This window comes from Etheostoma spectabile, chromosome 10 (assembly GCF_008692095.1).
Source record: "Etheostoma spectabile isolate EspeVRDwgs_2016 chromosome 10, UIUC_Espe_1.0, whole genome shotgun sequence".
Taxonomy (NCBI): Eukaryota; Metazoa; Chordata; class Actinopteri; order Perciformes; family Percidae; genus Etheostoma; species Etheostoma spectabile.
This window is the reverse complement of record NC_045742.1, coordinates 7,831,921-7,859,148: the sequence shown is the minus strand read 5'-3', so window position 1 is coordinate 7,859,148 and position 27,228 is coordinate 7,831,921. Positions and strand designations below refer to the sequence as shown.

At 38.1% G+C, this 27,228-nt stretch overlaps 1 protein-coding gene and 1 long non-coding RNA gene across 10 annotated transcripts in view; both read left to right on the top strand.

Moving 5' to 3' along the window:
* gria2b (glutamate receptor, ionotropic, AMPA 2b) overlaps positions 1-21,547 on the top strand; it is a 52,143-nt gene extending 30,596 nt beyond the window's left edge. Inside the window, exons 4-17 of one of the 9 annotated variants that reach the window (XR_004333754.1) lie at positions 4,389-4,585; positions 7,618-7,671; positions 7,867-8,025; positions 9,340-9,507; positions 11,060-11,164; positions 11,363-11,470; positions 11,899-12,105; positions 12,205-12,572; positions 14,182-14,380; positions 14,830-15,077; positions 16,383-16,497; positions 17,000-17,114; positions 18,686-18,820; positions 19,478-19,599. Coding sequence is in view for 5 of the 9 variants with exons in the window: in XM_032527559.1 (XP_032383450.1) it covers positions 4,389-4,585; positions 7,618-7,671; positions 7,867-8,025; positions 9,340-9,507; positions 11,060-11,164; positions 11,363-11,470; positions 11,899-12,105; positions 12,205-12,572; positions 14,182-14,380; positions 14,830-15,077; positions 17,000-17,114; positions 18,686-18,820; positions 19,478-19,642 (2,228 nt within the window). In the remaining 4 variants the exon portion in view is untranslated. Of the gene's footprint in view, positions 1-4,388; positions 4,586-7,617; positions 7,672-7,866; positions 8,026-9,339; positions 9,508-11,059; positions 11,165-11,362; positions 11,471-11,898; positions 12,106-12,204; positions 12,573-14,181; positions 14,381-14,829; positions 15,078-16,382; positions 16,498-16,999; positions 17,140-18,685; positions 18,935-19,477 lie in introns of those variants that run through there. The other 8 variants (XR_004333753.1, XM_032527561.1, XM_032527560.1 and 5 more) reach the window with 8 other exon arrangements.
* The window catches only part of LOC116696537 (uncharacterized), a 376,836-nt gene that overhangs the window by 314,322 nt on the left and 35,286 nt on the right, over positions 1-27,228 (top strand). The window lies entirely within an intron of this gene.

The window sequence follows — 27,228 nt, the reverse complement described above, 5'->3', positions numbered from 1 at the left end:
ATTTAGAGCAGCAATAAATGTGTAACCGTATATTATTCTTTATCATGAATGCCATTATACAGATAGATATATAATATCTGGAGTAGACTGATGGGCAGCAATTTGGAGAAAGAAAGCCATTGGAAGTTTGTAAGCAGTGGTGAACCGACCTTTTGATAATGTTATGGATACTATTAACTCACTGAAGAACTAATTAGAACTAATTTAAACTGTTGTATTATATAATTCAGTCCACTTCAGTCTAGTCTTGTAATGCCAGACCTCGCTTCCAAGTGCTGTGTCATTAATGGAGTATGGTTTGCCTACAACGCCTATCTAGTTTGGGATTGGGGATATAATGCTCTGGCTTGTTTGTATTTCTTTAAACCAATCACAACCGTCTTTGTTGGTGCTAGGTCCCAATAGCAGAGATAGCGAGCAGGGACATCAGGCCCATGAGATAAGCCTTGGATGTCAGGCTTTATCTCAGCAATGTCAACCCGCTGAGCCCAACTAACTCCAGTCCATTTCCATTTAAACCGTGGCCAGTAATGCATTACTTCTTGCTGTAGTCACATTTAGCCCCTTAACATCAGCCGGGGCTACATGTAATGGGAAATGGTGATCCAAGAGAGGAGGATTGCACCTTTTGATAACCACAAACTTGTGTTGTTCACATGCTATGCGTGTTCTTAGCTGGTTAGCTAGCCAGTGCTTTCATGAATTACCAGGGTAATGTTCAGAATTAGAGGCTGTGTTGTGTGCAAACCCTGAAGCTTCACTGTGAGGAAAGGACTTCTGGAGGGCTGTGTAGTTAAAGTTAGCTCATGATGGCCTCAAAATTGTTTCCTGGTTGCTTGTTAAACCACAATGCCTGTTATATGTTTTACATATGTTTAATACAATAGATGCAACATGTGGGTCTGAAGGCTTTGGAGTTTTGGAAGGAGCGTTTTATGGAGACGGACTGAGTAATGCAAGTAATGTAAGAAACTATGTATCTTATTGCTTTTGCCAATGAGTAATTACTAAATGAATTACTTTATCAGTGGGTAAAAGAAAAGTGATTGAAACACTTTTCAAGTAACGTACCTGAAGTCCTCTTACCACAGGTAAAATGACAAACTATGTTCAAATTTTCATCCATTTCTTAAAGTTTGCTCTTTGGGTTGCTACGGTTACCTTGTGGCCTAATATAGAACACTGATTTGACTGTTAACGAATCGTATGAGTGAGGTGGTTATCAAAATATAATGCATAAAATAATGCATAACACAAAGCCTGTGACCACAATGACATAAAGCTATGCATTTTGTTATTGATACTATTTTTTTATATTTGAAATTGCACAATGTGAGTGGATTAAACTATCAAATATATATACTGTGTTAATTTGTATTTTGATCAATATACAGTACATATTTATTAAACTCTAAACTTTTTCAACATTACAGTAAACATTACTCTCTTACACATCGTGGGAGAAGCTGCAACTTTGTAACAGCTAAAATAACACATATGTAATATTATTAAAACAATGATGAGGCAGCTACATCATTTTTCTTTTTTATAATAATACATATACCATTTAAAATGTGAGAAAATATAAAAATCACCCAAGTATCAAAATAAATTTTTTTTAACAAATAGAGCCACAATTTACACTAAGATGCCTGATTCAAGGACAGGCCAGCTCTCACATACAGTTCAAAGACACTCATCATGTAGAATTATCATTTAACCACCAATATTGCAGAACTAACCTTTAGGCTAAAATTTTACTTTAGTCCTTGCTTTATCTTCTCTGTAAATCACTCTAAATTTTAGGTATCTCATATGATAAGCATTGATGAAACAGCCAAATGTAACCACAGCATAATGACCTTACTGTAATTGTGATGTATAGTTAATTCAGATAAAACTGCAAGCTTCCATTTTCCTCCCCATCATCATAAAATCACCTCTGCGTCACATTAAATTGATTACATCTGTAATTCACCCCGCTGTAGCATCGTGGAATGAAACACTCAACCATTTTTTACCAAACTGCTTTTCAAACTGCCCTCTGCAGACCAGGGATCAATATCTGCAGAGATTCATCTGGGAAACTAGATAGAGAGTGTGATAGGAATGTAAGTTCAAATGGAGACTGTGGTCTTTGCCTCTAACTGACAGCACACAGATTGATGGATAGGTGCTATGTTTAATTGACTTACAAATGGCAGCTTGTATCTGTTCTCTACTGTAGACCTTAGTTTTGATTGGATTTGGGGTAAAGAATGAAACAGGCTAGCACATAGGATAGTATTGATGTAAAGATTGTTTTATTAACACTCACCCACTTCTACAACAAACCGAGGTAACCTGCCTCCGGCCAGGCTGAGTACTTCAACTAAACACATTTAGACCATTTTCACTGGTGGGAAGCCAGTGAGGGATGATGGCGCGATGGAGGAAGCCACATGGTAATCCATACCTTCCCTAAAGACACGCGCTTGGTTGGGTCTCCTTTACCGTTATATAACATGCGCTTGGTCAGGACTATTGCCGTCCCTTTTGACACTGTTAGGTTAAGGAAAAGGTTGTGGGTGGGCTTACGATTCCGTGACACGCGGGAACGAGACGGTTGGGTTTAGGAAAAGGTTGTGGGTGGGCTTACGGTTAAGGACACAAGCAGGACACGAACCCTGCTCTCTTGGGTGAAAATCTTGTGTTTGACCCATCCACCACACCGACCAACCTCCCTGTGCGGAATTCTTCTCTTACATACTACTCACTGTAAAGGAGACACAACCAAGCGTGTGTTATGTGGCGATAAAGGTCTCCTTTTACGCCTTCGGAGTAAGAATGAGTTGGGAAGTAACATCCATTAAATTGAGCTTAAATGGTTAATTGTTTTTCTTAGAAACAACAGTTGTCAAAACTATCTCCATTCAAGGTTCACTTGTTCTGGAGCTTTCTGCCAGATCATTCGCAATTCATCAGAAGAGGACGTCACCTCAGCTGTCATGGAACAGTAGATGTTCAAACATTTGATTATTCCGACCACTTGTAGGACTTTTCCTCCATGTTGGCTTAAACATTGAGCTTGACAGTTCATTATTGACTTTTTAAAAGTCCTCAGAAAAATGAAAAGTGATGGAGCTACAGTGATAAAGCTACAGCAACACCTGAGCAAACTTCATCTAATGAAGGCTCTGTGATATGATGAAAAGCTTAAAGTAGCTACATGTAACTTTCAGTTTGTGTGGATTTTAGTGGACAAAGGAGCTAGTGTTTCTACAACACTTGCTGTTGTAAAGGTCTTTTATTTACGGTGCTGTATTACTGTGTTAATGTTACTGAGAGGTCCTATAGTTACGATGAACATTTTGGTCTGTCAGAAAAACATTCATTTACGATAAGAGAATACGTTACAGATGCATTGTTGTATTTCAAGCTTTGTGTACAGTAACTTAGCCATTTTGGATGAACCGGGTATCACTGTCACTGTGTCAAGAGCCAAAACATTAAGAGTTTGTTGTATGAACGTAATAATAATAATAATGATTGACTCAGATTGACTCAGGTTTTTTACCCATTTTTACCCATCACTTTCCCTATTTAGCTTTTAGTTGTTCTTTGTTTAAATAAACATTTTCTGTGATGGCCCTGCCCCAGAATATGCCATAGGTACAACAGAAAACTTCTTAAATTAAATTAAATTTTAAAACAATTAGGCCTATATGAAGAAAGAAAAGAAAAAAAAATGAAAACATGTTTAAACATAGATCAGTAATATAAAACTTTTGGTATTGATTTAGTCAAGTGTGTTGTTATACACACTTTCCTCCCACATGTTGGTCAGGTTCAAACCAGAACCGCTGGGATTCATCTTGATGAGCTCTTTACATAAGGCATTGTGTCTCTGTTAAACCTCCACAGGGGTTGAATAATCATACAGTGATAGTCTGAAGTGAAAGATGTACCCTTGGTTTTGAACAGGTCTTGTCTGATACATTTGTTAAGAGTTTATTTTCAGATTTGTTCTGCTTCTGCCATTGGGGTTTTTGCTCTCATGACTTTCCTTCCTAGTGTGCTACTTCTAAAGTTTGTATGGCTGTGACCTTAAAACAAGCCCATAGAAAATGATATGCCACCAAAATTCGGAAAGGTGGCTTCAGGAAAAACAGAATTAAATACATAACTTGAGCTGAAAGTGAAACAAAGAGACAAACAAAATGTATAATGTTTTCTTAATTCCTACCTTTACAATGTGATAAAATGTTTGTGGTCCCAATTGTCAGCAGGACATCTCTAAAAACCTCAATAGTCCTCCAAAATCCCTCAGTGGCAAAGAATGGCATGGATGAATCGGTCAGACAGAGAGCGTGAATAATGTTTTAATTTCACTTTCGTTCCATCCTCAGGGCTTACGACGCTGCAGGTTGTTTTGGACACAGCCGCAGAGAGGAAGTGGCAAGTGACAGCCATCAATGTGGGAAACCTGAAAGACGAGAAAAAGGACGAGGCCTACCGCTCCCTGTTCCAAGATTTGGAGAACAAGAAAGAAAGGAGGGTGATCCTGGACTGTGAACAGGACAAAGTGAAAGACATCATGGAGCAGGTGGAGTGTAGAGCATTGTTTTTTGATCATTCTGCTCATTTTGAGCCCCTAAAACCTATACTGTACCACTACAAAAAACATTCTGTAACATCTTTAAATATTTTAACCTGATGAACCATTAGAGCAAAACTTAAATAAATGCAGGATTGCATTGAGAACCTGCACTAGGGTTATCTTGACATGATTTGGACAGAATTGTTGTCCAAACCAACCGTTTTTAGCACAAGGGAGATGGAGTTGTTGTGTGTTATTTGATGTGGCAGTAAGTGAAACAGTTTTGTGTTTCACTGTTGACGCCAGACTTTTAAAGTTAGGTATACTGGGATTCAGGTAAAGGAATATGGGATGCTGCTGCCATGTTTTCAGCTGTTAGAACAAATAATGCACTTACAGTGTCTTCTCACAGGAGTCTGACTGCCGTGGGTTGCTCAGGTCCAGTTTGGCTTCTTCTTACTTTTTATTCAATATCCATGTGGCTTCTGGATTTGGTGTTGAAATTTTAGATTGTGGTTAACACGGGGTGAGGAAGGCCTCTGGTTTGACAGAAACACAAGGAAGATACTATCTTCTTTCTTATGATCTTCTCTTTACTATCCAAGACATGGAAGGAGACAATAAAGGGAATAATAGTTTGCATGCTGCCTGTCGGCTTACTCCATCTTCTTTTGATCATCTCAGCATCTAACAGTTTGCTCCTGTTTGCTACACAATTTGACATGCACTACTTTTTTAAGATATGGTTTTGGTTCCATAGATGTACACTGCTGACAACACAGGTTTCTGTTAGTTGCTGTTAGCTGCCGGTCTATATTGCTGATGTTGCAGTTCCGGGATTGCTAAGGCGCCGCCAGAAATTATGCCGGATGTCCATAATATTCGTCCCGATGTCCATCACCTTAAGCTTTCTTTGTCTTGGCATTTTAAACTTTGGTTGATTTATGAGGATTATGATAAACAGCTCCTCAGATTGAAAGATTAAATTAAAAAAAATTAGCTAGACTAGTCTATGGAATCTGAGTTTTCTGTTGCATGACAAAAACAACTTTTGAAAGTACACATGTTCCACCAGAACAAATTTCTTCCCGAGGCTATTTTGCAGAGACACCATCATTGCGTCCTGTGATTAGCGCCATCCCAAGATGATTGTGATTTGTTTAAAGAAATGCCAAAAAACCAGAGCATCCTTTTCTCCCATCGCAGAATGTTGACAAGTCAGACCTTCCTTTGCAGCGCTGTGGAGGAAGCTCTGGCAATGGGAGATTATCTTGCTGCTGATATAATCTACTGAGCAGTTCCTATATATATTCTGGTCATATTGGTTTGTCTTTTCCTAAACTGTCGGAATGCAAATTTTTACCATTGCATAGAATCATTTTGTCATTATCTTTTATTAAAGAGGTCTGTCTCGCTTACCTGGGAAGTTTTATTAGTTTTTGCTGAAGCATTTTGCTGATATGAATTTTCACCAATGTACTAAATCCACTAAGATATTTTAAACATATGTCTATGTAGACTAAGTATGATGTGGGTTTGGTTGCTTCCTTTTAGTTTTCATTATATATTTTTCAATTTGTGTTTTCAGTGTAGCATTACAACACCAAAATCGGGCAACAAAATCTATTGATTGTGTTAGCTGGTTCTCATGGGACTCACCTGAAAGTGAGAGTAACTATTGTTGTACAGTGGCCAATGTTACTACAATGGAAATGCACAGGATGTGAGAGAGTAGTAGAGAAGAGTCAGCAAACTGAATCATTAATAACACAGCAATATCTACCTCTACCTAACGTTTGCTAACATTAGCCAACCTTAGCCACCATAAGCTACTGGTCATATTGTACCAGACCAAGTATACTAGGTAAATCACAACTCAGTCAAGCCAGAAGACAAACCAAAACAAGACTTTTACTAACTTCAGTACACACAGTACTGCAGAAAAATAAAGTTTGACTTCACACAACTTGTGCATTGTATTGGTACACTCTTTTTGTATCTGGTCACTGTATTTAAATTGAAAAAGAACATGTTTCTGTATTTTTTTAAACAAGGGAATGCAGTAATTGCTAACAATCCTATTGTGCTTTAATTACTCCAGTGGGATAAAAGTTTTATTCAGCCAAAATATCTGCATTTGATACAGCACTTAGAAAAACAACATTGTCACATGGACCCAGCAGCCAAGCAGATGTAGAAAGGCACCATAACAATTACACTAATTGTTCATTTAGGCTGTAAACAAAACTGCAATTAAAGGCAAAACAGATGCACATAAACAGGCTATATTTACTCCACCTTTTACCCAGGAGAGAGGCTTATTGATTAGCATTTAAAGCATGCCAACATCTGTTTAACCGAATGCTGAATGAAATCAATGCCTGCAGCCTCTGCTCCTGTTTATCTAGGAAAAACAGAATTCGTTCAGGTGGAGGTTTTTTGCTTCGTGTCAAATACATTTACTTACAGTAGGACAAACTAAACATTATTATTTAAATCTGCTTCAAGTAACGGCCGTGACAAACAGAAGTTCCAGTCCAGCAGCAGGATTAGTTTCAGGTGTCTTATTTATGTGAGATACAGAAATGGTACATAGCTGAGTTATTTTCTGCTTTTCTGCTCTAACGATAAGAGAAGTGTACATGGAATTGTAGATCTCTGTGTGGCTGTATTTGTGACTGTGAACGCCACAGTTTTTTTATTCCATGATAATGGCCTGTCAGATATGTTAGGTCTGTGAGTGACAAATTATAATGTCTAAATATAATCTGAGATTTGTGTAGTCTCTTAACTATTATTACATGTATGATTGTCTTAGTTCTGGTTGTCAAACTCTGTAAGGAAGTTTTCCAAGATGATAGAGATAACTGAAAAAGCTTTGAAATAGCGAGCAATCACATGAGTAATTTTAAAAATGTATAACAAAAGACAAAATTGGGTATTATTTCAGATACTTTTATTATGCTATTTTGTTTGGCCAAGACGTATTTCTTTATTCCAGTGGAAACTTATAATTTGTGTGTCTCATTACCCTGCAGGTCATCACAATTGGCAGACATGTTAAAGGCTACCACTACATAATAGCCAATCTGGTAAGTTTACACAGCTTCTATGTTTGTTCAAAGATTGTGTTATCACTTTATATGTGTTGAGAATGCCTTGTATAGGGCGCCCGGATAGCTCAGTTGGTAGAGCTGGTGCCAATATATAGAGGTTCACTCCTCGACGTAGCAAAATGCCTTGTATTAAGATCACATAAACATCTGGGTCTCAATTTTTGTTTCCAGGGTTTCATTGATGGGGATCTGTCGAAAATTCAGTATGGCGGTGCAAATGTGTCAGGATTTCAGATTGTTGATTTCGAAGATCCTTTGGTGTCCAAGTTTGACCAGAGATGGGAGGCTCTAGAAGAAAAGGAGTATCCTGGTGCCGACAGTAAAATAAGGGTGAGTTTAAGCACATTTGCGAGGTGGTTTTTTTGGTGAAAGATGTCTTTGTAAGCACTTAACTGTGGCTCAGTTGCTTTAATGTAAATAAATGATGCTGTCTCCATTTTCACCCAACTTTACAGAAACATTCACACTGTGCATTATTAAACACTGCACTATAATACAACAGCACATACATTGCCCCATTAGCTAAGTGCTAGCATGTTTAATACAAATTATATAATTGTACATGCCTGCAATGTCTATACAAACTACTCACATTTGAAATGCCACGTCAAAAAATATTCTCCCACCTCCTGTCAGCACAATCGTCAAAGTTCAAGATTTGTTTTATTGCCACAAAGACAGATTGCTCCAAGTGGTTTATGTCAGGGTGAAAAATCACTCTGACATTTGCAGCTCAGAACAGCACAGACCATAGGTACAGCAGAAACAATAAAAAAGACCACCAAACACATAATATGCACTCTAATTAGGACAAGATGCTTAAATACCAGTGAGGATAATAAGCAGGTGGTGTGGTGTGTGCGTGTGTTTAGAACTTCAGAGGAGGATACTTTTTTTAAGCTCATGTTGGTCATCCCCATTAGTGCAATGGTTGAATTTATGGCTCATCTTTAGCCTCATTTGTCAACTAATTATTCTTCCCTATAAAAATAATGAGATAAGGCTGTTTTCAAGACCCATGGTTTGAGGCACAGACCTGACACTTCCTTTGCAGTTTGCCTTAAACCATGACAGAATAACATTTTGATGCGCAGATCCTGTTGAGACCAGTCACAAAGTCATCTGCAATGAAGCAAAGCATCTCATTCTGGCTAATTGAGACCCCACAGATTTGCTCTTTTTGCTGAAATGAAAGTAAAGTTGTTGGGAAATCTGTCCACAAATAACAAGTGACAAAAACGAACTATAACCCCTATAAATGTGTGCTATTGTAAACAATTTTAGCAAATGTTACTCAATCAATAGTCCAATTTATTGTTTGTTTAATGGATTATTTTCAGCTGTGGATGTGTAGCTCTTGTTAGTGTTTATGGTGACAGAACACATATTGGTTCAACTCAAAATGCTCTACAGTGCCCATGTATATTATGTAATGAAAGAACATGTCACCCAGTGCAAGGAAATGGCCGATTGATGAGTTTTAACAGTTCTTGAACAAGAACTTAAGTCTATTGCACATGAATGTAAGCTATATCAGAGTTGGGAGAGAGTTTACATTATGGTTAGTAGTTAGGGTTAGGCTGAGGGATTCATACCACTCTGACAACCCCATTCCCGACGTCTTTTCCCATTGCCTTGCTCTAGTACACATCAGCATTGACCTACGACGCGGTGCAGGTGATGACTGAGGCCTTTCGCTACCTGCACAAACAGCAAATTGAATTCACCAGGAGGGCCAACAATGGTGACTGCCTGGCCAATCCTGCTGTTCCCTGGGCCCAGGGAGTTGAAATCGAGCGAGCACTGAAACAGGTAACACATTGCACATACACACATCCTTTTGTTGGTGAAGACTTGTTGCCGTGGTAACAGCAGATCTCCGTTCAAAAATGCACACAACACCCACTGAAAGTGCTTCACAGAGATTGACTAAAGACTGTTGTTTTCACCATTTGTATGGACGCATACAGGTATACTTACTGAGAAACAAAGGTCTACCCACAGATGGACCTCTGAGCTTTGAATCAAGACAACATTAGCTTAACTCCTACTGAGAAATGAAGCCTGACAGCCAAAGTGAAGTCAAAGTGTTTTTAAGGATGTAGCTCACTCCCAGAGCTCAATTTCAAGGCAATCACACACAATGCAATCACAATAGCCCAGTACGTACCCACTCAACTGCCATTTCAACATTCTGCCCTCTGGATGCAGGTACAGGTCCCTGAGGTACAAGAGAGCTTGCTATTGCAAAAGCCTGGGGCCTGCAGCCATATTAGCCCTAAACAAAACACCCAGATAAAACACATCAGTGCCACTTTGTCTGTGTTTTGTGCCTTAATGTCATTCTGTTATATATGTACTTCTGTTTTTCTGTGAGCTCCCCATAATGTACAGTGTTTTGACAAAAGACGATAACATTCTAAAGTCTAGCTACAGGTTCTGAACTTAGGATTTCAGTCACACTGTGCTATGATTCTGTGCAACTGACAGGATACTCAGATTTTTTACAGTTTATCTGTATATCTACCACTCTAGAGAAAAAAAGTCTCTGATCTCTCCCTATCGGCCATTAGGGGAACTGGGGAGAGCATCCAATGTGAGATTGTTTTGATGATTGGGGCATTTGTAGATAATGTCTCAAGGAGCTTATCCAGACTTGATCAGTACTTGACTTTGATGCCACCGTCTGGTATACAGGAAGTCTGGATATGCAACAGTGAGATGATGAATAGCTGCCTTAAGCCACCCCACGGGGACTACAGACAGGGAGAAGACTGGGTTGGGGTAACCATGTCAGATGAGAAGCCCATACTTTATGCACCTGTTTAATAAGATATATACAAAATTTAACATTTTTGTCAGGCCTCAAAGATACACCCAATGTGTTTTGGTTAGAAACACTGCATTTAAACATAACTGTGTTTTCGAGAAAACTCCACAGGATTCAATCAATCCTCCTTCTGGTCTTTCCTGCATGGACCCTTTTGTTATTGAATTTAGCTGCATATAAGAAAAAAAATAGAATTTTTTTTTTAAGTTTCTCAACACACGCTACAATCTCATCTCCAATCTGGACAGCGCTAATTTCTTTATGTTCAACGTTAAACCCAATTTATAGTCATTAGGATCATGGCACTAACTTTGTAGAAGAATAACACAACATCCATCTCTACTGTGCATTATAGCCACAGATTCAGAGACTTACAGGCTTACATGTCTCCGTCCACATTAACTCACATCCAATATCCTACCTGTTTCAATCAGAATAGTGTAATAAAGTACACATCAAAACAGCTCTTTTCATGTGAATAAGCAGCATTAGTGAAGGAGCCATGTTGTAACGGTTCAGTTTTCTATCTCTAAGGTGCGTGTGGAAGGCCTGACAGGAAACATCCAGTTTGATCAACATGGCAAAAGAGTCAACTACTCAGTGAACATAATGGAATTAAAGACTAATGGCCCTGTAAAGGTAAGCATCTGGATGGTGCCCTTTTTGAGAAAAGACTTTCAATACATTTTCAATTTAAATATATTTAAATGTTTCTTTTTCTAAATATTGTGGATGGTTTAAATTTGAGGATTAGATTATGAGAAGTCGCAATTTTACAGTAGCAGTCAAGATTAACCATACAGGTTTCATGAATATTTCTGTTTTTTCTCCTAACAGATTGGATACTGGAATGAAGTTGATAGAATGGCTGTCACTAAATCTGATGTCTTTGCAAATGACACAACAGGAATGGAAAACAAAACAGTTATTGTCACCACCATCTTGGTAAATATTATAACATATGATTGCAGTATAAACTGCTTTAATTGTCTGTTCAGTGTCATCCTTCTGGTCTTAAGTAGCTGGGGAAACAACCAATGTAGGGTGCCACATTTTCAATGCCAAGGATAACCTCAATAATTTTTCTTTTAAATAGAACTGCATTTTTTAGACTAAATGTGCCTACATGATTATGGTATTTAGAATTTCATGTTGTCCATTAAGGAGAGGATAGTTTTTTTTCTGTTGTAGCATGCCTCTTTTGTGTCGTCTAGTCTTCACACTGACAACCAGAATAACACCAGGCCTCTAATTTCCTCTAATTTCAATAATGCCTTCTCAGCTTGATGTGAAATCTCTTGTTATTGTTATTGCTTTTAACCTTGTAATTCAGTCCTCTTGTGCTGAGCAGTGTTTTTGTCTCTGTCCTTCAGGAAGCTCCATATGTGATGCAGAAAAAGAACGCTGACCTTTTTGTGGACAATGAGCGCTACGAGGGTTACTGTGTAGATCTAGCTGCGGAGATAGCGAAGCACTGCGGCTTCAAATACCAACTGAAAATAGTGTCGGATGGGAAATATGGCGCCAGAGATGCAGAGACCAAAATCTGGAACGGGATGGTTGGAGAGTTAGTTTATGGGGTGAGTTGTGAGTTGTCTTAAATAAGATGTAACAAACATCCTAAATTAACACCACATGCCACTTAATGCGGTATTCTATTTTGTCCTTGTGTTTGATAGAAAGCAGACATTGCAGTGGCTCCTCTGACCATCACTCTGGTACGAGAAGAGGTGATTGACTTCTCCAAACCATTCATGTCTCTGGGAATCTCCATCATGATAAAGAAGCCTCAGAAATCCAAACCAGGAGTCTTTTCTTTCTTGGACCCGCTGGCCTACGAGATCTGGATGTGTATTGTTTTTGCCTACATCGGTGTCAGCGTAGTGCTGTTCCTCGTCAGCCGCTTCAGCCCGTATGAGTGGCACACTGAAGAGTATGAGGACGGGCAGTTCCAGACCAATGAGTCAACAAACGAGTTTGGCATATTTAACAGCCTGTGGTTCTCCCTCGGAGCGTTCATGCGCCAAGGCTGTGACATATCACCTAGGTAGGTCAGACATATCAACGACTGCTGATTTGTTCTCAGTCTTATCAACCAGAAGTAACTGCTGACTATATACATTTATGACTTGGAATTAAGTTGTCTTTTTCACTTACAGGAGTTCATTGGCAACTATTATTTTTCTAATGTGTTTGCAGCTGTCTGTTGGTCCATAATCTACAGTATATTGACAACGGTTCATTTATGGGATAGTACCGGTGCTGAAGGAAGTTACACCGGATGTCCCTCACTTTTCACTTTCTTTGAGTTAACTTTAAACTCAATATTAACCAGAACTCGCGATGTTACAGGCTGAAAATGGCAATTTTTAGGGAAAATTTGGTTATCAATCATACCTGTTGGGTTCTTCCGGGAAATGATTGTAAAGATGTAAGAAGAATATATTTATTTTATATTTTTATATTTACATTTTGGTGGGGATTTGCTATGGAAAAAAACGCACACAGTGATACTCTGGTAAGAGCAAATTATGTTAAACCATGTATCCAGCTATTTTAAATAGCTCACGCTACTGTAATGTGTGAACAGTTCACTTCATTTGATATTGTATGTGGCGGGTTTTTTTGCGAGATGAAAATGTTCCACCTAAAAAAAGTCTCCTCCCGAGAGTATTTTGCAGAGCGACGCTCGCTTGACGGGGCTTAGCACCACCCAAGACAATTGCGATTGGTTTAAAGAAATGCAAACTTGAACCATTTATTCTCCTATCCGGGAATGTGGTGTGGACTAGCCAAACCTTTCTCTGCAGTGCTGTGGAGATAGGTCTGGCAATGTCAGACTAGTGGGTCCACCAATAAAAGTCCAGAGTAAAGTACCTGTATCTGCATGATGAACTAGAATCAATGGAGAAAGAGGATGATCAGCTTTGACAAACGTTTTGCTCATTCCTTGAGGGAATCTTTAGATTTATAAAAAAGGCTCTGATTCAGGTAATAAGCTTCACAACCTCATTGGGCCACCAGCAGGGCTGTAAATATTTCAACCTAGGCAGTGTCCGTGTTGGTAGGAGTGTTGTGCAGTTATTTATTAATCAGTTGCTAAAACATTATATCATATCCCTCTCTTATTTTGTATTATTCTTCCTACACATCCTGTAGGTCATGTCTGTCTCCTAATCAAAATCCGGGTCGGCTAAAGTTTTATATATACAGTATATATATAGATGTAATAACTTGTGAGAGCAGACACTTATAAGAAAGGGTAGAGTCATAAATTCCAGAGGGATGAATCAACGTGTCTTTTACATCTCAAGCTGATGATGTGACGGGTGTCAACATGACTTCAAATCAGTTGACAGTGTTATTGTTATATGATGTTAGTTTATTTCTTCAACTGGGACATGATACTTTGAACCTTTTTGACCATTTTTGTTAAAATAATAGGACAAATCTGACAATATCTGTCTCTTGTAGTAATTCATGGTGTACCACTTCACTTGCTCCCTCTAGAAACCTTTCTTTTTTAACATACACAAAATTGTTATGAAATAACATCCACTTACTGCAGGTTCTTTTGTTGATTCTGAATGGTTTGTTAAAACCGTGCTTGAATGATAAACACAAGTGGATATTTCTATATCTGTTTTTTTCAATAGATCTCTGTCTGGGCGCATTGTTGGTGGCGTTTGGTGGTTCTTCACTTTAATCATCATCTCCTCCTACACCGCTAACCTGGCTGCTTTCCTAACCGTTGAGAGGATGGTTTCTCCCATTGAAAGTGCAGAGGACCTGGCCAAACAGACTGAAATAGCTTATGGGACTCTGGACTCTGGCTCTACTAAAGAGTTTTTTAGGGTAAGAGATCCTCTCTTTGTATTCTACACCTGTGGAAACAAGGCTTAGGCTTTAAATAGTTAAATGCAACTCACTTCACTTCTCAGTGAACCACGCTCCTCTTCTGAAAATACAACTTGGTGCAGGGAATTAAATCTTCCTTGATGGAGAATTGAAATTCCAGTAGGTAGAGAGGTTTTGTCCCACAACGTGGACTGAAAATTAAGTTTTGGAGGCCAGAAATCTGCACCCGGCAAAGCGATCTTGAGGTCATTTTCATGAAAAAAAGAAAAATCTTACCTACCTCAAATAAATGTATATAGTAATTGTCATTTTAAGTTTTGATTAAGAACAAAATCCTATTAGCCTTACAAGCAATGTTTCATGGCAGTAATAATGTGCTTGGAAGCGTTAATAAATGTATTGTGTTAACAAAAGGTTCTTCTTCCATTGTCTTTTTTCCAAAACAGCGCTCAAAAATTGCCCTCTTTGACAAAATGTGGACATACATGCGCAGTGCGGAGCCCTCTGTGTTTGTGAAAACCACAGCTGAGGGGGTAGTGAGGGTCCGCAAGTCCAAGGGCAAGTATGCCTACCTGCTGGAGTCCACCATGAATGAGTACATCGAGCAGCGAAAACCCTGCGACACCATGAAGGTGGGAGGCAACCTGGACTCCAAAGGCTACGGGATCGCCACGCCGAAAGGATCCTCATTAAGGTGGGTGGAATAGTATAACAATGTGTCCAATGTTGTTATAGTATCCCACCTACCCTGATGTAGCTTTGCTTATTTGTCTCTGGTTTGTATAAGGAGATGAGGTAATACCCATTCCCCTTCAAATTTTTTAAAACCATTGCAATTTATTGTAATTCGATAAATTGCAAAAAAAAAATGTTTAGTCATTTTTTTCTTTTTTAATAATTGACAAATTTGCTGCAATACCTTTCCAAATTACTATTATTAATGATTTACAGAGTAAATTCTGACTCATTCTTCTGATCCAGGCTGGATTTCAGCAGGGTTTTTAATACTTCTTCAAATTAGTTACTCTTATTAATAAGATTTTGAATCTTAATCTGAACCTTTTCCATTGCTTCACCCATTTAATCTAAATTTAGTTTTCTCTCCTACAGTCTCTCTGTCTAGTACTGTCCTAGTTTATGTGTTTTTCCATGTTTGCTATATGCTTAACATTTTGCCTTGTCGTTTTGCTCTTTTTCACAATGGATTAACTTTGAATGGTTGATTAGTTTGTATGTTCATGATAAGATATTTTAGGAATGCAAAGTTAAATGTGTATTTACTTAATGTGTTTTTGCTAAACCCTTGCAGTACACTTGTTTTTTGTAATGACTTAATGAACATTTCCTTTGTGGAAAAAAATTGGAAGTAACAAAAATTGTATACACGTGTTAATTGTGGCACTGCTTGGGTTTCCATATGTATTTAATATGCATTGTCAAATGTTGATTATTGAAGCCATTTTGATTTTGAGCAATAGCCTTTTACTCAATGTGCCCCTCAATTGGATCAGTTGCACTAAAAACTCCCTCCATTCCTAAACACATAGATAATTGAATGGGTAGTTGGGTAAGATTGTGATTTCTTGAGGGGATTTTGCATGTTTTGACATATTTCCATGAGGTCTAACCATTTTTCCCCATTACTGCTGTTTTGCTGTCTCTCTTTTAGTGGAGTCACTTGCCAGACACTGTTATATGTATGTTGTGGATGTGAGTACGTTGCTGTGGCCACTAGTCCCCCTAGTCTTAGCACTCTGTCCTCTCTGTTGTGTTACGGCTAAGCTCTGCCACCTTTGACAAACGTTCATGTTACACTCACATTTGATCCTGATTACATAATATAGCTATTTTGTGATATAACTACCCAAATGCCATGAGAGTAGGGGGGGAGGGAAAATAGACACAAATCTATTTTTTTTAACTCTAAAATGAGGGAGTGATAGACAGACAATTGATAAGTGGCTCACCCTGACTTACAAGTATGTTTTATCGTTTCAAGAAATGCGGTTAACCTCGCAGTACTAAAACTGAATGAGCAAGGCCTGTTGGACAAATTGAAAAACAAATGGTGGTACGACAAAGGAGAGTGCGGCAGCGGGGGAGGTGATTCCAAGGTCAGCCCCAGTGAGCAAAGTGATGGGTAACTCATTGCAACTCCCAAAAGTAAGCAGCAAACCAGCACAGGATCCCAATCCACACTGACAGCAGGCCAGTCACCTGCTGAATCAGCCGCAAAGCTAGCAACCCTCAGCAACGTGAATCATCAGTACGTAGCCTGTCAGTAGCTGACAATCAGGTCTCTAAAGAAAGTCCAAGACATGTAGCATGAATTCAGTAGCTTGGCCTCTTCCCATTGGCTTACTGTACTTGGACATACAGTATATCTGTTGCCCTTGCTGCTTACTTCAGGCGATACGTTAATGCACATTTGGCTCTGCAAAACTCGCTTTTGCTTAGGCCAAATGGCGCATCAACGTCTATCGCCACTGCAACGGAAAGAAGAGAAAGAAATGTAAGAAAGAGAATCAAAGACAGAAAAAAAGTTTAATCAGTGTAAATGTAATAATAACATAAAATAACATTGATAATGTTATTTATGTTATTTTCCACGTGAAGAACGCCAGTAAACCTTGCGGTATTGAAACTCAGTGAGCAAGGAGTCTTAGACAAGCTGAAAAACAAATGGTGGTACGATAAGGGTGAATGTGGAGCCAAGGACTCTGGAAGTAAGGTTAGTCGCTGCAGGTTCTATGTGATTTAAGCACACTCATAATTATTAGAGGGAATGACCCCATTTAAAGTAATGATAAATCATTTCAAGCAAATGCACAAACAAAGCATGAGATGCCTTGGTAAGATGTAATTTACTAATGCCTGCAGACCTACTAATGATTAATACCATTTAAATTATTTTATAATATAGTAATGCATGTAATGTCATTCTTGAAATGTGCACTCTTTTATTAAAATGACCCGGTAAATCCTCTTTCCAGCTCCCCAATTTCCAACAACAAAAGAAATGGAAAGCTTTCTTCTTACAAAAAAGCTTTCATGAGATATTTATCAATTTAAAAATTTGGACACAGCTACACAAAAGAAACGCTCACAGCACTGAATACTGAAATCTGACAGTGATTGGCTAATCTCTGGACCATCTATTAAGGGTGTCCAATGGTGTTAACTGTCCTTTGTTGTATTTGTATCACTGTCTTTCACTGTGTAGTACTGTGTGAGTCTTGTGTTGTTGTTTTTTTGCGTGGTCTTGTGTTGATCTTAGTGTGTTATTATTGAAGTTCACACTGATTTCACAGACAACAGTTACCTCTCATTCTTGTCACTTTAAATATCTCACAAATTATAAAAAATCCACCATTTCTAAAAAAAAAAAAAAAAAATAGCCAACTGCTCCTTCACCTACCTTTTTTCCACTGTAAAGCTCCATAATATCACAGACATCAATTATTAATGAAATGATCTGTGTGAAAAAACGAAGCACTTTGTTCTGAGTGATTCTCTTTCCTCAGTTGGCACTTGTTTCTTTTCCTTGATAATTGATACTCACCTCTGTCTTGTCAGTTAAATACTCCAAACTTTAAAATATGTAACTGTAACTGTGTTGTCTATGGCTGCCATGTTGTCACCTTTCCCCAAACACACACACACACACACACACACACACACACACACACACACACACACACACACACACACACACACATATATATATTGTGCACCACTTTGCAAGGTAGAGCCCTATGTATCCATTTGGCATCCACCTTAAATGAATACATGGGTGTTTTAAATGCTAAAGAAAACTCACTGTACTGTATGTGTCAGACCCCAATTGGTTTATTAGTAAGCTGTCTTCCTTCTTGTCTCTGTCTATAAGTAAGGTCTTTGAGCACGTTTGTAACAGCTTAGCCCTTTGTAATGGGCAACCCATGTAAATGGTCCTTGTACAGTACAAATTTTGGATGTAGATCCACAACACATAGACTTGATATGCACTGCATACAAACGGCTGCTGCATTTCATTATGATTATAGTACTAACCTTACCCACATTGCTTTAAATTTACCCAAAATGAAAAAGCACCTGTGTGTTATGTCTTGTTATTTTCTGTGCTTTTTAGATATTATTGGCTGTCAAAAAATTTATTATTGTTATTAGGTATAGTGGTGCATTGTTGTGCATTTTTAGTTTTTGTTGTGGATGTGATTGTTTTATTCATGTGCATTATTAAATCTTTCAACTTTTCACCCTTGCCCTGCCGCTGACCTCTGTCTCGTGTGCATTTTGCAGGAGAAGACGAGTGCCCTCAGCCTGAGCAACGTGGCTGGGGTCTTCTACATTCTGGTCGGGGGACTCGGTTTGGCCATGCTGGTGGCCTTGATTGAGTTCTGTTACAAGTCCCGAGCCGAGGCGAAACGAATGAAGGTGGCAAAGAATGCACAGAATATTAACCCAACTTCCTCGCAGAATTCACAGAATTTTGCAACTTATAAGGAAGGTTACAACGTATATGGGATCGAAAGTGTAAAAATTTAGGGGGTAGGGAACGAGGTTTTCATAAATTCCCCCCAAATGCACGCTTTTTTGGCTCCATCCTTTCCATACTTCAGTGTTAGTGAATGAAGAGGTTGGCCAAAGGATCGTATGTACTGGTGATTTATGATTTATTGAGAGAGAGAGAGCGAGAGAGAGAGATATTCCCCTTTTGAAAAAATTAAAACTGTGTTTGTCCATTTAAGTTTCCTTGCTGTTTGAAACCATTTTCATGTATGACTGTTGATGGCCACGCTTGATAATACCTCTGTCCTAGTAACACATTTCAACAATAATGCTTGCAATGACCATGCAAAAGTCTTTACATGATCATTTGAATCTTGCATTGTGTTAACCATGGAGATCATATTTAGTTCTCATCTACATTGTCATGTTTTGAACATTTTTAATCTTTTAAGTTTACAGATGTGGATATGCTCTAACCTAACATGTTGCTTCCTTGTTTGTGTATGGATTCTTGTGGATGTGAATGTGTTAATGTTTGTGATTGCTTGTGTCTGCGTGTACACGTGACTTCCATGTGTTTAGATGACATTTGGGGACGCCATGAGAAACAAAGCAAGACTTTCCGTCACTGGGAGTACCGGGGAGAATGGTCGGGTGATGACTCCAGAGTTTCCTAAAGCTGTCCATGCTGTCCCTTACGCGAGACCTGACATGGGACTAAACGTCAGCCTGACAGATCTGTCCTGATCAATGAGAAACTTCTGAGTGCCTTACAATGGTTTATATAGAGCGATTTCTTTTTCTTTTTCTGTCCTTCCCGCCCTCCTTCTGTTCCGGCGCTTTTTCTGTCTCTGTCTGGTGAAAAAGGAAAGGTAGTAGATGGAGGCTTCATTTTGTGTCTCACAAAGACTTGTATTGTTGCTCTCTGTCTCTATTTCTCACCATATAAAACACCTTTCTCTCTGAGTGGAATTACATCTCGGAATATAAAAGGGAGCCTCTTTTTTTTCTAAACTGATGACACCATGCTTTCCTATCTTACTGTCTGGACTGGACTGAGACGGAAACGAGGGCTTGATTGACGCCAACGGCTGCTTCTAGGAGTCAGTCATCACAACTGTTGGTGTGTATGTCTGTGTGTATGGAGGAGGGGGGGCTGAGTGAAGAGCATGGGTGTGTGCGCGCGTCAAGGAAAGATGTTGTCAATAACACACAGTTTCTGTAGCCACCACCGCCAAACAGGATTTTCAAGCACACTTGATATCATCTGCATTAAGATGTGAAATTGTCCTTTTTTTTCTAAGAAAATCTCGAAAAAAAAGTTTATCTGAAAAAAAAAAATATTTTTATGTATTTTCACAAAATAGCTTTTAAATAAACTTGCTTACATACTGGTTGGATATAAACATCTTAATGTGTGAGTAAAAATTACTAAACAGCTTCTAGTTCCATATTTTTAAAGCCAAATACATTGCATATGGGGCTGAGATGTTGAAGTCATGTAATTAATTCCTATTCTAAACTTTCCTGTATATTTTATTCTTTAACATTTGGTGTTGATATGAAATATATGTCAATGCTTGACATTTGGAATCGAATTTTCTATGTTTTTCTTGTTGGAGTTGGTGCAGCGATTTTTGCTTTATACTTTTGTCTCTTTGTTTGCTTTAGTGCTTTTGTTGTTTGTATTTTTTTCTGACGAGAACCAGGGTTCTACTTTCAAGAGGAAATTCACGTGTTTACATGCCATCAATGGAAAACAAAAATAGTATGGTGTGGTATTATCGCATCACATTTTGAAGTGACATCAAAAAGAGGCATCAACATCCACATGGTTTTCGTGGTGGTTTCAAATGCCAAATAAGTAAGAGTGCCAAATTTTAGTGACAGTAGATATTAATATAGTCTTAATATAATCAATCACTGTCATCTCAGTGAATGTAAATGATACATTCTGTAACTTTTGTAACTAGATGTACATTTGGTGGCAATGACAGTGCTGATAAAATAGCATTTACGCTTTGTTTTCCAGTCTCCATGTATTTTGCATTGATCTGACAATAAAGTAGCACCAGTTGCATGCTGTTGCCTAAAATACTACATACGTTTATTTCATTACTGCCAAACATGCATTTTCATTTAAATGTTGAAGTTGTGAGGTTAATTGTTTAAAATTGGAAATACAATGTTAGACATACAGTATATACAAATATTCATATATTTTATATAAAAAGTCTGAATCTTAAAACGTAAAGCCCCTTTTCATTATGGCGTCAGAGCTACTCTGCTTCCATTCAATACTAAATTTGGTTACTAATTTAGAAAATACTGTATATTTTTTCAGTTATGCTGTCCATAAGTTACTTACAAAACTTATAGAGACAAGCACATCTAATTATAAGACACATTTTATTTTAGCTTCTTTTGTGAAATTGACATGTGAAATAGTCAACCACGGCAACACAAAGGGAGGTAATCTATATTATTATTATCACTGTTGTTTCTGTTAACAACAACATAAACATCTACCATAGTTGCTTACCAACTTCATCGCATATTCAGGCTATTCTCACTGACATTTTGTATATGGAATGTGTGCTACTTGATTATTTTTTGGGACTCTTTCTAAATAAAAGTGACTGATCTCTTATTTCTGTGTCATTTATTTATGAGTTACTATTCATTCCGAGGAAAGTATCAGAACAAGCGATGTAACATTTTTTTTTTTTAACCCTGGTAAATAATGTTTTGAACGCACAGAAAGGTTTAAATGAGATGGACCATGAAGTGTTAACATATTTAAATACCAATCCAAATCTTTCATCATTACTCAAAGTAATTATTTGTTTACATACATAAAGTAGTCAACTGGCTGTGTAGTTGTAGTGAAAGCCCTACACACACACACACACACACACACACACTTACACACACACACACACACACACACACACACACACACACACACACACACACACACACACACACACACCTGTGGTCAAATTTCCAATCACAAATGTTTCAGTTATCTTCCCTGATTAGACCACTCTTCAGGGTTGTGTGCAGCGTGTGCTTTATTGACACTCCGACTCTCCTGTTAAACGCTCTGCACACCTACACATGTTTTCAATTACTCTGACGGATTAGCCCTCAGGTTGAGCCTGGGTTAAGCCTTGCTGGGAGTAACTTCATGTCAACAATCTTAATGAACTAAGGCAGCAGTCACCTTACAGAGTTACACCTGAGTTTGTGCACTAAGACCCTTTAACATTTCACAATTTTGGGCTGTCTCAAAGAAAGTTGACAATCAACGGGTCCGGACTGCCGTTTGGCCCCAAAACCCCTATAGAGCTTTGGCAACCAAGACTAAAATAAGCACAATTCACTGGCTAATCAGCCAGATAACTGACCTACCTGCGTAGGCAAGGACCTTTATTTTGTACATCATTTTTACATGCTAATGGTTTAAGTATGTAGAAGTAAGCAGAAGAAGAAGGAGTTTACAGAATATAATTACCTGCTTATTTAATAGTTTTGTTTGCTTTCAAAGAATAAATATTGTAGGAATTTTGCACCCAAAGTTTTTTTCCTTTTTTTTTAAAGTCAGGAACACTTTGTCAAGGTTTTTCAAAAATGGTCAATGTAAATGAAATTTTCCCATTTAGATAATCTAATCATTTACTGCAGCATTCCCGGCCCTCATTATATCTGACCCAATTCCAATTGTATTACTTTCAAAATACAAAAACAAACACAATAAATTAAGATTTATTCTTTAAAAACTGTGTTTTTGTAAGTACAGGATTTTGTCTACATGGCAACTTGAGGCTAAGCCTTTGTAGCGTGTTACAATCCATGGAGGAGAATAAATCCCCTAGTTTTGAGTTTAAAGCAGCAGAATGATGAGGCGACTTATTTAGTCCACCTTCCTTCTGCTCAGTGCTAATGAATGTCACATATCTCCATGAAGATGGTTGACTTCCCTCTGCTCTATAAAGATAATCCTTTTTTCTCCCTATCAGGCTACACAGTATGTTCCTCTACAGTACTTTTTATTCATTTTCCATCACACCTTGAAGTGTATTTCATCGTATTCAAATCATGTTTGACCACACTTACTCCTTATAGTGAGTGGCCTGTTTACTGGGTGTTGTATCAACTATTTCTTCAGCACCTGTTCATTTCTTTTCGTGTTTTTTTAACATAAGAGGATGATTGTTTTTTTTACATGTAAAAAAGTTGTGAATGTGACATGAATCCTAGGCCAAGGTAACCGTTATCAATAAGTATCTCTCCCAGGCATGCAATTTTGTGTTTGATGTTAATAACTAATAAGTAATCTCTGAGCAGGAAAACAAGATTGTTTCTCTCAATACGATTGGCTTACGAGTTGCTTAATTAATAAATCCATTTACCTAAAATCAATTTGAACTCATTTAATTTCCTGCATTAGTTCTCTACCAATAACCAGATCTGTTTTAAAGGCAGTAGCTCATCTTTGGTACTTGGTTGATATCTTGGTTTTACTGTAGGCTATATCGAGCCAAGCTGTGAAGCTATGTGTTCTCATTATTCCAAATTGACTTCCCTTTGAGTTGATAGATAATATGCAGAGGTTCACTGTCACTGTTTGAGTTCACATTCTGTGCCTGAGTCTGTACAATTAAATATTATTTATTATTATTTATTTTTATATTATTGTGCAGACTTTACCTTATTTGAACTGTTTGAGTTCATCCCATCTTTTCAAACTTTGATGTTCTTACTACATGACACTGTAGGATGTGCATATGTGATGTGTTGGACTTGTGGGGCAGAGTACAGTGTCTTAAAACACTTTGACTTTCTAAAAAGGCACTCTTCACTCTTGGCTAAAATTATACTCTGCTCCCTGCATACTCCAGAAACACTCCACTCACATATCCTGATCATTGGAAATGAATGTCTACCAAAGCTAGAGAGCAGTGAGAACATACTGTGTCTCACATGGAGACATGATTCATGGACAGTTTACAGCTAGGGTTATGATATGCAAGAGGTGTTATGATAAAAGCATAACCCAAGTACACATCACCAGCAGTCAGAAAATATGTTATCTATGTCCATAGATTATTATAACTTGACAGGCGCTTGGGAGTCACTTGAAAATAAAAAAGGACAGACAATGATTAGCTTGAATATTAAACCATTTCCTACAATAATTTAAATATTAAAAGTGAGTAAAGTCTTGGAATTTGAAAGATAGAAGTGTATGAGAGTATCTGTCCCTCTACAGCTTAATGTGTTGAAGAATTAAGCCTTCTTCTTATGTCTTCCTAGAACCTAATGTCTTAAATGACAGAAGGCTTTAGTTGTAACATATTTGAAATAAAGCCAGATTATCTCAAAAAACTGTATTTTTCCTTTAAAACAGCAACATGCATGCTTTTTAAAGGTAAATACAAACATAAGCAATTCTTATTGTTTTTAGTTTTTATAGGTTAGGTAAGTTCCATTCCTTTTTAAGCACCATATTGCTGTTTGCCTTGTTTTAAATAAAGAGATTTGCATAACCATGATCAGTCTAGCTTTTTGTACTTGTAGCTTTAATTTCAAGACCAATGGCTTCTTAAAGGTTAGCATTGTCCTATGGCCACATGGCAAGCATTTAGCTCCTTTATATCCCGAGGTTTCTTGCCATTTATTGCTTTTGAACTTTTTATATGTGAAGAAAATGTTGTTTGTCTGACTTTAGAAAGAGAACCAACATTTTAACTACTGTTCTGTTTTTCTTCTAAGTGGAAATTACTTATTGAAGTTACATTCCCTAGGAGCAATGCTATCATCCCACCAATCAGTCTCACCACCTTTGTGTAATCAAGTGTGCTCATGGTCCATTAGTTCAGCCAATCACAGCATGGAGGGATGGTTAACCAAAATGAATCTTCACCCATGTGAGCAATCAGCCTGAGCAGTGTGAGCACTGTCTCTCTCTATCTCTCTCTCCTCCAACATTTCACATTGCTGGTTGTCAATTGATCTGATAGGATCCTCCCTGGCCTGAAACTAATGATGACAGAAGGAACACACAGAATGGCCTGAATCTGCCGCCCCAATAGGAGTCAATAGCACAGCCATGGCCATTCTTCATCTGCAGCTTTATTAACTAATGTCTGACTGCCTGCCTTGGCCTCATTAAAAGGCAGTAATGTCACAAAAATTCTCATGCAGCAATGATGGTGAATGTAAATGTGCTGTATTTATATAGCGCTTTTCCAGTCTTAACAACTGCTCAAAGCGCTTTTACATCTACAGGAAACATTCACCATTCACACACTGTGGCCGGGGCTGCCGTACAAGGTGCCACCTGCTCATCAGATAAACATCCACACACATTCACACTCCAATGCGCAGCACCGGGGGCAACTCGGGGTTCAGTGTCTTGCCCAAGGACACTTCGACAATGACTGCAGGGGCAGGGATCGCACCACCAACCTTCCGATTGGTAGGCAACCGCTCTACCACTGAGCCACAGCCGCTTTAAGCTTGATTTAAGCTTGTTATAACCAGAAGTGATCACTAATTTCATCAATGAATGACCACACTCACTGTCAAATACCTGAACCATTGCTTTCAATCCTTTGTTTTAGGTAATGTCAAGACTGTCATTGTTCTATCTAGTTTAAAACAACACACCACATAAATGTCACCAGAATTTAACCAAGTTGACAAGTTATGTCAAAATAATTGACTGTTTTACCCATTTAATAAGCCAATTGAACATAGAACATACTGTGGATATGTCACGGCACGGAAATTTCAAAACATATGCAACTGAAATGACCAGCTCTACCATAGAGCTCAGCAGCAGCTGCAGGTTTATGGCAGAGGACAGCAATGTCCAGTCTTCTTAGCACCTTACCTACTAAGACAGCAATGCTAATGCAGGATCAGAGTAATTTACATCACACTGATTCAGATGGCCATTGACAAGGAGTTGTTTGTGCCTTGCAAACCCCAACCGCAAAGGGATGTTAACCTTGACAGAACAAGATTACAATGTGTAATGGCCATTGTTTCCTTTGGTGGAAATATTTGTTTGATAAATAGGTCATACATAATTGTTTCATCTAATTAATTGGAATCTGGTTGTGCCTTAGGGATCAATAGAATTAATTGTTATCTCATAAGAACAAGCCCAGAACTGGAAAATTGTTCATTTTGTCTCAGATTTTGCCAGAATGAATGAATCCATCAAGATAGACTTTTGGTCTTTGAACCATGATGCATTATACTGAGGCATTAGCAATTTCAAAAGTTGTAATGATCAGTCTCAAAGACAGTTCACAGTTATGTTGTTATAAGAAGTTACAATTGCAAAGATTGTTATCACTGGTTTAGATAGAAGATAATTGAATAGCTCTTTGAGTAAATTAACTCAAAATGTCTTCACCAGATGGCCAATAACTGTGCGCACTAATTAGTAAGAAAAAGGATGATACCAAAACCATTGAATATATAGTGAAAGACAGAAAAAACTGGGAACTCTAACATGCACTTTATTTATGTCATACATAACATTAATACTATAATGACTTGTAGAACCGGCCCTACCCATTCAGCAAGATAAGCAGTTGATAAGGGCCCCATACTCTAAATTGGTATAAATGCTCTCCAAAAATAAAAACATGCCATTTTTAACAAATAACAAATAGTGGCAATATAATTAGCTCAAAGAGGGGCAAAATGGACAATTTAGCTAGCCTAAGTAAATAATTGACTTGCTTATCATAATATTTACAAGATAGTTTGGTGCCAAGTGAAGTGGCAACACTTTACAATGAGGGGGGCCCGCAAACCAAATCCTGCTTACACTAAAAAAAGCAGTAAAATGTCAAAAGCCTGGTGACTGATGATATATTAATAACAACAAAGAACAATGTACAAACTGATATTGCAATATTGTCATTAACGTTATGTTCCTTTATTTTGTTTTAATGTGGTACTGAATAGAAACTGAGATGGTGAAGAGATTAATTTCTTCACAGCCAACAACAGAATGGTCCATTAGTGTTTATTTCTTTCACAGGTCTGTAGTTCTGATGGGGGGGAACTCTTTTTCTGGAAGTGCAGTAGTCTAATCACCACACTGAGTGATTAGATACCCTGAGTAACTACCAAAGCATCTCACCAATGCCATACAGAGCAAAGAAGACTAACATATTTCTGAGGCAGCCAGGGTAGTGGGTAGTGTTTAAAACAGTTATCCTCTGGCAGAGTTGTCATGGCAACTGTGTTAGCTGGGTTTCTCATGTTCCAGTACATTGTGTCATCCCTGTAGCTGCTTGTTGGCA